Consider the following 14,459-nt stretch of genomic DNA (forward strand, 5'->3'; position numbering starts at 1 on the left):
CACGGTGCCTCAGCCCGGGGCCGCCTCGGGGAGACGTGGGAATCAGATCCGCCGGGTCCGCCCCGCGCGACCCCGCAGCCCGCAGCCTGGGGCCAGGCCGGTCTGTCCCGCGACGTCTGCATCCACAACCACAGCCGCGGTCAGATCTCGCCGCACCGCCCGCGGCCTCGAAGCCTTGTTTTTGCTGAAAATGCCTGGCTTTGTCTCGGGCTGGGGTGGGGGCGCTCGGGCGGCCGCATTACAATTCCTGGAGCCCCAGCCTCTGCCTCTGCGTCTCCCCCGAGATTCCACTTTCGCTATTACTGTCAAGTACCCTTGACTCTTTATTTTTGCCCTTTTATCTATTACAACTAATTCGAGTTCTTTTGCCCTTTTCAGTCTAAGACGTGGCTTTCTGCAAAGCCTTCCCCTGCCAGCGGGCTCTCCGAGCGCCGAGCCTTTAGAAATTGAGGGGTTTACTGTCAAAATGAAAATTTCACTTCAAATTATCTTGGCTGATGCTCGCTCGCCAGGCCGGGGGCTCCCGCCGCAGCCTTTTGACAGGCACATCAGCGGCGAGCTTCCGAATCTCGATAATATCATCCAAGAAAGCGAAAGTCAATACGGTGACAGCGCGCGGGCGGATACAATCCAATTACCGCGAGCGGCCGGGGCAGACTCGGCGCGGTGGCGGGTCCCCACGCAGGGTCCGGGGACTGCTCCCTCTGCTCAGGGTCTGGGGTTCGAGGTCCCACCACTCAGAGTTGGGGAGCCGGCCGAGATCCCGTCATCAGGGTCCGACTCAGGGTCTCAGCTGGTGCCACCGCAGCCCAGGCGACCGGCTTCTGGCCGCGAAATTTCCCTTTCTTGGTTGTGTCAACTCTCCCCAAGGCCGGGTCCCACGTAAGCCCGCTTTCCAGAGCTCCCGGCCCGGACCCCACAGAGCCTGGGATGGGTCAGCCCCTCGCAGAAGAAAGCCCCAGCCTCGAGGGTTCCTCGAAAGCTGCCCGCCGGTCCGTGAAAGGAGGCGCGTGAGGACCGCGTCTCCAGTTGGCGTCTCCGCGGTTGTCAATCTGTCCGTGTCCCGGCCAAGGGCTACCATCGCCTTATGGCGTCACCCCTGGCTGCTCCATCCTTGCAGACTCGCTGGTTGGCCGACCCGTTCTGCCCACGACACTTGGGACTTGAATGAGGCCCAGTAGGGCCTTAAGCAGAGGGCTGGCAGGCAAGGGGCGAGCCCCGAGTCCAGTGTGCGCTGCGCTCTCCCGCCACCCTCTAGGGGCCCTGGCGCGGGGCCCGGCGCCTGCACGGTGGGGTGGGGGTGAGGGAACCCGGTTTTTGAGGGAAGCCAGGGGTCTGCACTGCGCAGGAACCAAGGTGAGGCGGGACACAGCCTGCTATCCACACCCGCCTCCCCGACGCCCCCCATTGCTCGTCAGGTTCGGTCCCTAATCCCTACCCTGGCCCTGCCCGCCCCCTCTGGCCCCCGCCCCAGGCCTTTCCAGCCCCGCCTCGGGTCTGTGGCCAATGTCGCGCTTCCCCCTCCCGGGCCGCAGCTCGCAGTGGGGGTTCACTGCCCGCGGAGCGCAGGGTCCGGGAGGCAGGTGAGGCGGGGCTAGGAGTCCGGCGGAGCCACCAAAGGCCGCACACAGCGCAGAGCACGTTCTGTGGGCCTCCAGCAGCGGAAAGGCCTCTGGGCATTGATGTCCCCGCCCGTCCCCCACCAGGGCACAGTCCCAGGGAATTTAGGAAGTTTAAAACTATCCTAATTAATCTAGCCAAAGAAACTCCCATTTTCTCAAAATGCTGGAGCTTGGTAGTGGGGAAGAGTTTTAAAGTTGTGGTTCTCTCATCCAGTTCCATGGCGGAATTTAACAGAATCCTAAAAGTTTTTTTTTGACTGTTTTTAAAAAATGGCTTCACCAAACCACGTCTTGAGCTCTGCAAGCAACTTCCTGGGGATCCTGGGTCAGCACCGCCCCCACTCCTCCCGTGGGGTCCGCACCTTTCCTCCTAGGAGTTCTCCAGCCCCTACCTTGGAAATGTGTTCATTTTGCAATGCAAACATCATCACTCGGTTTTATTGATTTTGTTATATGAGCCTCGGAAGCAGGCAATTATTGGTGTGAACATACATTTAAAAAACATAATTTTATCGAGTTAAGAGTGTGCAATCGTGTGGATTCGGTGGAAGTGTGTGGGTGAGGATTATCTGCTGAGGATGAGATCAGAAGGTCAACAGGCTGAGGGGTCCCCAGAAGGAACATGGGCGGGCACGCCTCACACCCAGGAGACAGTGACACAAACAAAGCCTGGGACCCAAAGGTCTTCTCCATGTAAACTTTTGGACGTAAACTTTACGCTTCAGAGCAGCGCTTTCTGCTCTGGGAGCAGCCCGATCTCGCCGTTCCCCGAGTTTGGAAATGGCCAGGGTGGCCGGCGGACCTGATGAGACAGATCCGGGGCTCACCCGTGGTCCCCGAAGGCCGAGTTCAGGTCCTCCCTCCAAGGTGGGTGGGCGGCCTGAGCTTTGCTGCTCTCTCGCTTAGCTTTGGAAACTTGGTAGAGAAAGTCTTCTACGTGCGAGCCTGCAGCCTGAGCACTGGCTCTGTTCTGGGCCCAGGGGTCTTGCCGAGCTACGCGCAGAAGGGCTTCCCACCGGCCTTGGGCACCGCCAGCAGCTCCTTGGCGGCGCCAGTGGCCGGGGCGTCATGGGACGCGGCGGGCGGGAAGGTGCGCGCCAGGGGCGACGTCAGCACGTTGGCGCCCGCCCCCAGCGAGCGTCCTAGCGGCCCTGGGTCCAGGAGGGCGCCCTTGGCGGTTGCCCAGGCCTGGTTCAAAGTGCTGTGCCTGAGGATGGGGTCATGGAAGACCCCGTCCACCCAGTTTCTGAGACTGGTTACCGGGGAGTCCTGGTGCCTGTCCAGGGTACCGGTGGGAGCCGGGACCACAGGTGAGGACGAGGCGGGCGCCAATGAGACAGCAGCAGGGGCGGCGGGGCCTTGGCGCTTGAGCATGCACGACGGAAACTCAGTCTGGCTCAGGTTGGTGACGGCGGCTGCGGTGGCCGTGTGCGCCAGGGACCAGATGCGCGGCTTGACCTCGAGGCCCGCTGTTGCCCCGGCCTGCGCAAAGCCCAGCTTGGCCTCGCAGGCCTGCGGCCCACCTCCGGAGCTCGGCTGCTGCTCCGGCCCCGCTGCCACGCTTCGGAGGCAGCTCCGGGCCCTCTCCAGGTCCTGGTCCAGGGTGGCCCCGCCACCGGCGGCCAGGGGCATCCGGAGGGCTCCCGAGGCCTCTTTTCCAGGGGCACTGGGGCCGTCTGTGGCAGCAGGGCGCTCCAGGCCACCGTCCAGGGACTGGAAGGGAGGCTTCAGCTCACACTCCGGGGGCTCGGCTTCCAGCGGGTCGAAGTCCTCCAGGTCGCTGAGCTCTAGGTCTTTCTCCTCTTTGCCAACCGGCTCTGCCCAGGAGAGACAGCGTGGCCAGTGGAGGGAGAGAGGATGGCAGGTTAACCAGACCCCATCTCCTTGTGCTTCCTACCTCTGTGCCCATGGTTACGGTGCCTGGCGCTGGAGCTAGGAAGAGCACCCACGCTTCTTTGTGCCTCTCATCTCCCCCAAACTGGCAACACTTGTGAGTGGATTTCAGCCTCAAATCAACGGGAGTGGGGTGTCTCTGTTTTAAACGTGATGTTGGATTTCTTCAGACACGCTCCTACCTCACCACCACAGACCCCACCACACACACATACACACACACAGAGCTTCGTTTGGGTCAGCTCATCCTTCTGTTGCCCAGGGCCCCAAAGGTTCAATGCCTTTAGCAGCACCCTAGAATCCAGAGAAGGCACAGGGAGGCGTGGCCTCCCGCCCCAGCATCACCAACCTCTACCCACCTTCATTCTTGGTGTTCTTGACGGGCTCCTCCCGGACGTCCTCTTCGCCCCCCTCGTCCTCCTCACCCTCCCCATAGGGCCGCTTCTCCTCCGCACACTTGTTCCTGGGCGGCCACGTCATCTTGTTCTCCTTCTTGAGGCGTCGGCGCGCGTTGGCGAACCAGGTGGACACCTGCGTGAGGGTCATCTTGGTGATAATGGCCAGCATGATCTTCTCGCCCTTGGTGGGGTACGGGTTCTTGCGGTGTTCTTGCAGCCAGGCCTTGAGCGTGCTGGTGGTCTCGCGCGTGGCGTTCTTCCGCCGCGTGCCGCTGTCCATGGTGCTGTACCTGGAGACGGGCGGGCCAATGGGGTACTGGCCAGGGCCCCCCCCACCCCGGCAGTCGCGAGGTGCTCCTGACCAAGGCCCACGCAGGTTTTCGGTCCCCGTGGTGGGGGTGTGTTTATGGTGGTAAGGCCTGGGTCGGACCCAGGCCCAACCAGCGCTGCTGCCCGCGGGGACTGCCCGAGGGTGAAGATGTTTATATTTAATTAAACTTACACGAAGCCTGGGCTCCTTGGCGAGCCAGAGAGGTCAAGGGTGGGGAGCCGGCACAGGCCTGGCCAGGTGTCTGTCACTCTACATAGACATACACATCTTCCAGTGCCTTCATTGGGCTTCTCTCCTTCTCTACCCTTTTGATTCCGGAAACCGGAAAAGCGTATCACAGAGTTGGGAACTAGATGGTGTAACGCCCACGGGCAATACTGGCCATTAGCGCCGACGGGGAGAAAACGCCCCGAGGGCGTACAGCGGCTTTCTGCGCTTAAATATGTAGTTGTTGCTCCGCGGAAGCCGCGGCACGCTGTCTGCGCGTGGGCAAGGACTCCCCCTCCGGTTCCCACCGTAAGGGCAGTGGGCTGGGGCCGGCCGGGACACACCGCACAGGATGCACTTCTTGGGGTGGGGGAGGCATCCGAAGCTTGGGCATCAAGATGTGACTCCCCCAAACCACAGCATAGCAAGGAGTCCAGACCGCGTGGGGGCAGGGTGGGAGACTGGGAACACATTTAATCCCGGCCTCAGGGGCTTGCCAGGTGTTGGCTGAAACCAAGGCCTGGTCAGCTCTGCTCGACCCCAGGAGAGGAATGCCCCTCATCTTGCCGCCCAACCTTTCATGGGGATGGTTGGGGGCAGATGGCTGACAGGAGCCCAGGGGCCCCGGGGACAGTGAGCAGGGGGCGTCCCTCACCTGTCGTAGGCGTACTGGCCCAGTGTTGGCTCGTAGGGGTAGTAGGCGGCGGCGGCGGCGGCGGCGGCGGCAGGCGCGAGGCCCGCATGCGCAGATCCCGGGGCATCCTTGGAGTCGAAGCTGTTCTGTGGCAGACCAGGAACATAGGGTCGCGCCTTCCGGGATGCCACCTAGCTCGAGCCCCTCCCCTAGGCCTCTGGCTCCTGCATGCTTCGCCCGGGTCCCCAGACTGTCCCTAGTGCCCAGGCGGCGAAGGGTCATCAAGACGGGGGGTGTTGGGGGAATAGGGAATTGTTGTAGGGGAACAGGAGAGAGGAGGGTGAGACTGGAGGAAGGGGAGAGGAGGGGGCTGTGGGCTAAGGGACACCAGAAAAGAAGAGGGTGAGGGAGGGAAGGGAAATGAGGGCTGGGAGAAGGGGGGAGAGAAACGGGGAGGAGCCAGGGGGACTGGGAGAGGGGCGAAGGAGGGGGGGGAGCGAGGGGTGAGTAGAGGGGGCTGGGAGGAGAGGAAGAGGGAAGCGAGGAGTGAATGGGAGGGAGGAGGGCGGGGAGGCGCGGGGTGGGGGAGGGGCGAGCCCGCGGCCACAGAACCGGATATCTGATCAGAACTTAATAGCTATCCCAGAACACTAATACGTTAAACGCGGCGGCCCATCTGCTGGGTCGCCCTAAGGGGGGCGGGGTAGGGGAGGAGCTGGTGGTATTTCCAGGGACCAGTCTCGGAGGTGCAAAATTTAAGGAAGCTTCTCCCACCCCCAAACAGTTCGAGGTTCAGGGGCCTCACGCCGCTGCCTCCGGAGTTTGGGAAGTTGAGGTTGGCAAAGCGAGGGGTGGGGAGGGTGGGGTGTGGCAGGGGAAGGTCAGAGATACACCCCTCCCTCCCTTACCAGCGAGTAGAAGGCGGAGGCCTCGGAGCCGTAGGTCACGTAGTTGCCGTAACTCTGTGAGCCCCCATAGGGGCCCCCATAAACGCCCAGAGCGGCGGCCGAGTTGAGCTCGTGGCGCGCGGTGGCCAGCAGCCGGCTCTCGTAGACCGGGCAGTAGACCGGAGCCTGAGCCGTGGCGGCAGGCCCCGAGTCAGCCAGCGTGCGGCCGCCTGATTCGCAGCACGTGCTCAGGGAGTTGGTGGTCATCAGGAACTGGGGAGAGAAGGCCGCGAGGAAGGGCGTGCCACCCAGGCGCAAGGCTGGGGCCCTGGGCCACCTTCCCCTCCGCGCCACCCAGGAGGCCCTGCTCCATGTCTTTGGGGGCCTACCGTAATCCGCGAGCATGCACGCCCTGGCCCCCTCCAGCCACTGGGGGGCCCGCCAGTCCTGGCCAGGAGTGTTCACACCCTCCTCAGGGGGTTTCCAAGGCCTTGCAAAGCCGTCCTGTGCTAATTGTCTCCCGGGTGCCCAGGATCCCCTGAGGCGCAGCCTCAGAGCCCTGGGGTGGAGGTTAAACTAAGCGGGAACTGGGAGCCCCGCTTCGGTGTGTCTAGCCACCCCTGCCCTTCCCAGGGCGCGTGGCATAAGCCCTGCTTGATGGGAAACGACATCAGATTGGCAGACAGCCCAGCCCGCTCGCCAGCGTGTCCAGCCCCGGGGGCCTCCTTACCTGGGGTGCCGAGGAGTAGGGGTATCCAAACTGTGGGTAGGACATGGCGAGCGCGGCCCGAGGCCGGCGGGCTAGCCCGCGGGGTCCTGTGCGCGGGGGCCGGTGTGGCTCGGCCACTGCTCCGGGGTCGCCGGCTCCTAGGCACTGGGGGAAGCGAAGCAGGAGAGCGGGTTAATTCATCCACACGCTCTGCAAACTTTTCTAACCAGGTAGGAAAGTGAGCCGCGGCGGCTGCCGCGACCCTTTTAGCTTCGCAATCCGGAGCCTCAAGGGGGCTCTGGGACCGACCGGCCTCGCAGCGGCGACACAAATACATATTTTGCAAAAAAGGAAAAAAAAAAAAACAGTCTCGCGAACCCGTCAAGTGAGATGTGCGCGGCTTTAAGCTGCCGAGGCTCTGACGTCAGCTCGTGCCGCAGCTCGGCCTGGCCGCAGACGCGCGGGTCCCGCGGCCGCTGCCCCGCCGGGCGGGGCGCGGAGGGGCCACCGCGCTTTAACAAATGAATTTCATCCGAGGAGTCAAGATCGCCTGGACGCACGGCGTTTCTCCTTAGTCACCGAGGACGGGAGGCACTTTTAATTAGAAATTAATTAACGAGCAGCTGCTCCTTCCCGCCTCACTGTAATCATTAGTCTCAATTACAAATGAGACGTATGAGGGACACACGACTGAGTCTTCATGAAGATGTAATCAACAGTTAAAATTAGCCCCGCGCGGGCGCAGGCGGCCAGCCGACCTCCGCTCTCTGCGCCCCTTCAGGTGGGAGGAAGGCGGCTCCGCCGGCGGGACCCGCGGAGGCGGCGGCGGCGGCAGCGTGGGCCCGACCATTGTTTAACCCCGAGTCCGCAACACCTCCCACCGGTTCGAACCCTACTCCGGAATGCAGTTCCAGAAGCAGATGCATCTACACCTTGTCCGCATCTGGAGGTCAAAAACGCCCTCAGGTGTGTGGGGCCTGGGGCCTTCCGCAGGGCCCACCACTCGAGGGCTCGGTAGCCCAAGGGCTGCTTGGCTTGCCGCTCTCGGCCAGCGAATCTCGGGGGGACGCCCCCGCCCTCCGTCTCCCCCCCAGTGGGTTCCCGCTCGGCGCCCGACCCTCTCTTTCCGCCCCCAACCCCTCCCGTGGCCGCACTCCCTCAGCCTCCCCAGCCCCTCGCGGCTAAACCAGGGACTGCCTGACGTCCCTGAGCGCTCCAAGGAACAGGTTTCTCATCTCAGCTTTGGGGCCCCTCCAGCTGTGCTCGCTCCTTCCGGGTACCTTCGGGGCTAGGCGCGAAGGAGGGGGCGCTGGGCGTCAGGCAGAGGCGCCCTTCCCAGCCAATTTTGCACAGCCCCTTGACCGAGGCGCAGGGGGAGGTCTGGGGAGGGGGCCATGTGCCCACGGCCAGTTCTGGACCTGGGACCTTGCCCTAGTGCAAAGCAGAAGCCAGCGCGCAGGCGCCAAGGGGGCGCCTGGGCCACCTGAACTCGCTCCCTGCCTTGTGCGCCCGCGGCCCTACGGGGGTCGGGCTCGCCCCCCGCTGCTCTCCGCCGGCTGGGCCTCGAAGCCGGCCAGGAGGGAGCCACGCGCGGCGGCGCTGTGCAGACTTGCTGGGATAGATTCCTGGGTTCAGACCTGTGAAGCGCCCCAGGGTCACCCTCTAATTAATGATGACGTTCTCACCCTCTCCCCAGCTGCAAGCCTGCCTCCCAGAAACGAAATCTGCCCGCTCTGACAGCTCGGTTGAAAGTGATTGATGACTATCTGGAGACCACAGTACGCATCATATAATATCTGCTGCGTAATTGCTTTAATTTACAGATGAAAATAGGAGTTCTCCGATCGCGTTGGACCGCAGCCGGCCACGTCCGAGCTGCTTGCAAAGGAAAAACATCAGAAATAATGAATAGCCGCTCCATGCAAATTATTCAGACAGTTTAGCGTCTGTAGCCAGGAGAGATATATAAAGAACACGAGTCAAATGACATTAATAATTGTTTTTGAATTCTGTATTGATTTCGTGGCAGCCGTGTTTATTTCTTTCTCACCTGAATTGCTAATATCACCTTCCTGTAAATAATAAGAAACTAGCCACCGGGGCTTCTCGGCAGGAATGACTCCCTCAATCTCTCTCTCTCTCTGCCTCCTCCGCTACTCCCCACCCCCACCGCCCCTCCTCCCAACTCCTTCCAATTTTCTGGCTTCTGCTGAGGCTTTTGCTGAACGTCCTCCTACTTTCCATTATTTATTGTTTACAAACAACTCGCTCTCTCCTGGTAATGTGGCCTGTTGGAGAGAGGGGCAGCAGCTGAGGGTGGCTGAGGGCTCAGGGAGCAGGAATCCCAATGCAAGGACGGCATTTAGCGTCCTTTCCTCACCCCTTTTTGCAGCCGGGCCATCCTGAGTGCTCAGCTGGCTGGGGAGGAAGCCACCACCCGATCCCAGCTCCCAGTGCCTGGGGACTCCGGCTGGCAGCTGTCATCACGCTCAGGCTTGACAACCACGTTCCTTCCCCGAGACTCGGCCACAGCTTGCCGGAAACGGCGCCTCTGAACACGAGACCATTTGTCTTCTGAGCTACGTGCCCCCCTCCCCCCCGCAGCCAGCGGGACAGCCTCCATGGGGTTTCTGGGGGAGGGATTTCAGGAGACGCCTTTGACCATCACTGTACTGTACTGTTTTCCTTTCCAGCCTGAGTGTGTAAATACACTCTCCCTGCCCCACCGGCCTGCCGGGTTTTCTCCCGCGACCCTCTCTCCCTGATCCTGAAATCCAGTTCACCGACTCCACTTTCCCAGGCCGCTGAACATCATCCTCCGTTTCCTGCCCGGGCCAGGCCAGCTGCACAGGGACCTGGCCCCCCACCCCGTTTGGGGAAGCTCGGGGCGCCTGAGGAGCCCTGCGACCTTGTAGCGGCTCACCCAGGCCCCGTGATCAATCCTGGATACAGGATCAGCGCTGCCGGTCTCCAGACCAGCGCACACCCCGACATCCCGCTGACAACCTGCCCCAAATCAGGTACTTTCTGGGCCATCTTTGTCCCATAGATAATCCCGGAGTGACTATCGAGTGTCCTCACTGAAAGGCCAAGTCTTGGGCGGAGGCACCGGGTTGCCTCCAAGTGCAGTGGAACAGGAGCTTCAGCATCTGGGTAAAGTCAGCTAAATGCACCTGCATAGACGCTGGAGTGCTTAGCCCATGTCCCTGGAGGGAATCCCGGTTCTAAATACACCTGAGAGGAGGACCCATCGGAAACCCGCAGTCCCCTACGGACAGGGCAGCAGCAGGGCTTGAATGAGGTGTCCCCACTGGCCTGCTGAGTTCAAGAGCCGAGGGCGAGGGGGCCTGAGGGACGGTTAGACCCAAATGCTAGAGGCCTGCGGGTCGCTCTTCCTGCCCCGGGACGTTGCGGGCCGTCGGAACCTTGGAGGGCCTTTGGGGAGATAGGCCGCGCCCTGCCCTTCTCCTGCTCCGGGTGGGACTTCGCTCCTGCCACAGCGGAGCCCGGCACTGCCAGTTCCGGGAATCTTCCCCGAGGCCACGCCAGTCATCCCGCACAGAGAGCAGAGGGGGCGGTGGGGGGACTCCCCCAGCCCAGCCGACTTGACCCCAGGCAGAGGGCGGAGGCGGGAGTGCGCGGCACCCGGCAGGGGCCTCCTTTTCTGAGGCGTAGGGCTGAGCGCTTCAGGGGCCTGTGCCGGCCCACTGCTCGCAGACACCCTGGCGGGGTGACGGGCTAGGAGGCGTTCTGGGTGTCGGTGGCGCCGCACTCGCGAACCCTGTGGTTGGCAGGTCACTTCTTCTCAGCCTGTTCTCTGGGATCTCCCGCGAAGGCAGTGGGGCGAGCTGCAGGCGCACGCTTTGAATCCTCCTCCCCGAAACGCCCTGCGTACCGGCCGACTCCCTCCGGCTCTTTTGCTGCGTCCCTGCCGCGCGCTCACAGGGCGCCACGGAGCCGGGAAGGTGCGCAGTCCGGGTGTCCCCGCGCAGACCCTGTTGGCTCGCGCTGGACCCCGCGCCCCGCGCTGTAACCCCGCACCCCGTTTTCCGAAACTTGCAGCAAACACGGCGGCCTCCAGAGACCCCCACCCACAAGCAGCAAACTTTGTGCCCTCCAGCGAAGGAGCGATCCTCGCAAAGTTTGTGCGGCCGAGCCCACTCCCTACCTGCGCTGGGGACGCGCCCGCCCGCGCCGCTCGGGCGCCGGGCCCGCCGGGAGCAGCGCGCAGCCCGGGACGCACCGGGGAGTCGCCACCGTCGCCGCCACCCGCGCCCCTCGGCGGCCGCGCGCCGCCTCCTCCTCCCCGTTAGGGGGGAGGGGTCTCGGAGCCCCGGGGCGGGGGCGGGCGCGGGGACCTCGCCTACCTGCGGTGGCGCTGGGCCACTACCGGCCGCCCGCCAGGCTCTGGGCGGCCGATCGGTGCGCGCGCTCCGGCGGGGAACAGGCGACAACTAATGGAGACATTTCCAGGCGGAGCACCTGGCGAGCCGAGCGCGCCGGCGTCCCCAGGCGCCGCGGTCGTCAGCCGAGCCCACACCGGCGTGACGTGGGCGAGCGAGCGCTCTGCTCCCACCCGGCCGCCCATTAACGCTTTCCCCCGCGGGCGCGGCGCACTTGCCAACTTTCCCCTCCGCCTGGCCTGCGCGCAGGGAACACCGGGTGTAGGAGCAGGGATGAGGGGCGCCCTGAGGAGGGAATGGCAGGGTCACGGGGCTCAGAGAACACAGCAACTGGGCCAGCTCTATGGCTCCAGGGGTCTCGGGCTCCGCAGGGCCCTCTCCGTGCTCTGGTAGTCCGGCCTCGGGCCTCCTGGCCCGGAGGAGCCCTGTCCTCAGACAGCTTCGCTCCTTCTCAGCCCCAGTTTCCAGAGTCCCCCTTTGAAGATGGTATCCCTGCCCTGGAGGTCAGATTGAGGGCGCTGCTGGCCGGCTCCTCCCAAGAGGCTGGGCGTCCTGGCTCTCAGGCTCTTCCCGTTCTTCCCTACCCCCACCCCAAATCAACCCTTTCCCACTAAGGGAGCCCAGCTTCTCTTCTGGTGTCCACACTGGCTTCCACGCACTGGGTTCTTGGGGCAGCAGTCCGGGCGGATCAGGAAATCCTTGGTGTGTTCACGCTATCAGAAACTGCTGGGGGCCAGGTGGCCACTCAGGACTGGGCGCCTGGCGTGGTGGATTCCAGGACTGCCCAGAACCGGGTGGGGCTGGACTCTGGCCTGGGAACACATCTCCACACCGACAGCCTGTGGCTTCTGCAGCCTGAGGCCGGGCCGGAAGGGAGGGCAGTGTCCTGGGTCCCAGGACCAATCCTCCCTGACCCTGAGGCAGCCAGCCCTGAACCCATCACCCTGGTGCCCCCCACATCCCCCCCATTTGACTTCAAAGAACCATGAACTTTCTCCTTATGATTTGTGGTCGTGCAATGACATTTGAGGCTTGTTGTCATGGATAATGTCTGAAAAAGTTATTTGCTGTTTTTTCCTCAAAGCTCTCTGCAGTCACTGGAAAGGCAGTGCATGCCCGCTTGCTTCACCAACACCAGGCTGGCATGGTGTTTGCCTCCAGGCCTCGCCCACCCCTCGGGTTTTTCCATGGAGCAGAGCCAGGGAGGAAGAGAACCAGCCGTCCAGGCTTGCAGCCCTTGTGCGGAGCCCAGAGCTTCCCGGGGCTTCTTTGGGAAGGACAGAAGTTTGGTCTCTGGAAACACAAAGGTGGGCTGTCTCTGGGCTACAGACCTACAGGTATCCATCCAGAGGAGTAGTCCATGGGACAACTCCCTGGGCTGACAGAAGGGATTCTGGGAGGGGGTGTCCTCAGGGAGCGGGGGCCCTCATTTGATTCCTCTTGGAAGGAGGTAGAAGAAAGGCCCCTCAGCACCTGGGGTGGGATGGCCTGGTCCTGCTCTCCCCTTCCTCCATCCCCCCACCCTTTCCTGCCAAGCAGGCTGCTCCTGGCAGTGCCCTGGGGCCAACATGGACAAGCTTGTCCCTCCTCCCTGCAGAGCTCACCTGGGACTTAGATTCTTGTCATAGCTGAAGATAAGCAAGGCAGTTTGTGCTTCCAGCCTTGATTGGGAGATAAACTAACTGCACCTTCACTCAGGCCTCTGGACAACGGCAAACCGCTGAGAAGCACGGAGGCTGAGAAAGGCCCAGGGCAGCGGGCAGCCAGAAGGGCTCCCTGTCCTCTAGGATGTCCATCACAGGGCAACAGCAGGTGCCCTTGGGGCTCCCCTGCCCTCTCCCAGGAAGGAGGCCCATCCTTTACCAACACCCCCAAGGCTGGTCCTCAGCATCCTGGCATGGAGACGCTGCGAGACCTGCCCTTGTCCCGGACCCCTGGCCATGTGACTGGAAGCCCTTCTGCCTCTCTGCCCTTGACTGCCCCAGCCCTCCTGCCATGTTGCCAGACCTTCCTAGGTTGCCGCGCTGAGGAAATGAGGGAAATACCCCAGGTCTTGGCCAGGGGGCCTGGCAGGGGAAGTCCCTCTTTGGCATCAGAGTGAGTGATTAAAGCAAAAAGACAGCCTGTAGCTGCAGCCACCTCCAGAGGAGAGCAGTTGTCTGGGGCAGACCCTGTGCTGTGGCAAGACACCCAGTGCCCCACCCCCTTCGCCATGCCCCCACCTCTGGTCACACTTGCTCCCTGATGGATCCACCTTCTCTCAGTCCCTCTTTTGTTTTTCCTGCTGGCAGAGCCGCTGAGTGCAATCTGAAAAAAAGTCTCTGTGCCCCAGGGCTTGGCCAGGCTGCCGCAGCCTGCCCCTGGCCTGGATGCTGCTGCAACACGCAGAGGCATCTGGTGGTTGCAGCTGCTGTGCTGGCCTGATTGGGCCGACTCTGACTCTGCCCCGGTGTCGCCACAGCCGAGGACCCACAGCCACATAGTCCCCCACCCTGGGGACTCAGGTGGGCAAGAGGGTCTTCCCCAGGTCAAAGAGGAGGCCGAAGGGACTGGTCCCGAGTGCGGACAGCTTCAGGACCACTGGCACTGCTGCCCCAAAGATGCCCTTGTCCTCGGAAGGGTCCCTTGGCCTGACTTAGCAGCGGAGCACTGTTTCACGGCCCAGATCCAAGGGTCACGGAGTGCAAAGCAGCACCTTTTCCCGAGGCTCCTGGCTTTTGTGTGGTCCCCAGCCTCTCAACGCAGCTGGCCCTTGGGCTGCAGGGCCGTCTTTCTCCCTTCCCTTCCCCTTTCTTAGTGCAGTGCCAAACAGGGAATTGGGGAAAGCAGAGTGTCTGAGTTGTTTCCTTTTCAAAGCAGAGTGGGTCAGAGGACGACCTTGAGTGGACTGGGCAGGGAGCCTTGTGCCTTGGGTCTCATTTTCCTTTTCTGCTGTTCCGTCCTTGTGAGGTTGGAAGGAGGCTGAGCCAGCAAACATTAGAAAGTTTTTTCTTTCTCCTTAGTTCAGGAATATGGTGTCGTGTCTATGAGTATGACGTTGAAATGCACCAGCGGGTTTTAGGGAGGTTTTTGTCATTAAAAGTGAAGGGTTGTTAATTCAGGCAATGTCTGTAGTCTGTTTGTTTAAACTTGCAATGTTCACCCAGCACAGACTCGGATCACAAAAGCCCCGCTAGGAAAGCATCTGAATGAGAGAGATGGAGTTACCATAAATTGTCGAGAACGGTAACAGTACATAGCACTGCCCTGCAGTTTGAATATCGTTTTGGGTTCCCTGACATTGTTTTAGAAAGGCCAGTCTTTACAGGGGTAGAAGGGCAACCGTGTATCCTGACCTCACGAGTCAGTGCTCGTGTAAGGGCCCTTAACAAAGGG

General features: G+C 62.2%; 1 protein-coding gene across 1 annotated transcript; it reads right to left on the reverse strand.

Annotated features, from left to right (window-relative positions):
- Nucleotides 1–2,109: 2,109 nt before the first annotated feature.
- On the reverse strand, nucleotides 2,110–11,134 carry IRX4 (iroquois homeobox 4). Its single transcript, XM_033110769.1, has 6 exons — nucleotides 11,049–11,134; nucleotides 6,703–6,846; nucleotides 5,994–6,245; nucleotides 5,107–5,231; nucleotides 3,875–4,203; nucleotides 2,110–3,439 (listed from the first exon to the last, which is right to left on the reverse strand). The coding sequence occupies exons 2-6, from the start codon at nucleotides 6,745–6,747 to the stop codon at nucleotides 2,616–2,618; spliced, it is 1,575 nt and encodes a 524-aa protein (XP_032966660.1). The 5' UTR covers nucleotides 6,748–6,846; nucleotides 11,049–11,134; the 3' UTR covers nucleotides 2,110–2,615.
- Nucleotides 11,135–14,459: the final 3,325 nt, after the last annotated feature.

This window comes from Rhinolophus ferrumequinum, chromosome 7 (assembly GCF_004115265.2).
Source record: "Rhinolophus ferrumequinum isolate MPI-CBG mRhiFer1 chromosome 7, mRhiFer1_v1.p, whole genome shotgun sequence".
NCBI lineage: Eukaryota > Metazoa > Chordata > Mammalia > Chiroptera > Rhinolophidae > Rhinolophus > Rhinolophus ferrumequinum.

Excerpts from the sequence above, each read along its gene's own strand:
- IRX4 (XM_033110769.1), bottom strand. The coding sequence starts at position 6,747 with ATGTCCTACCCACAGTTTGGATACCCCTACTCCTCGGCACCCCAG. Across the intron at positions 6,246-6,702 it reads CCTACTCCTCGGCACCCCAG|TTCCTGATGACCACCAACTC; the intron begins GTAAGGAGGCCC and ends TTCTCTCCCCAG. Across the intron at positions 5,232-5,993 it reads CCTCCGCCTTCTACTCGCTG|AACAGCTTCGACTCCAAGGA; the intron begins GTAAGGGAGGGA and ends GGTCTGCCACAG.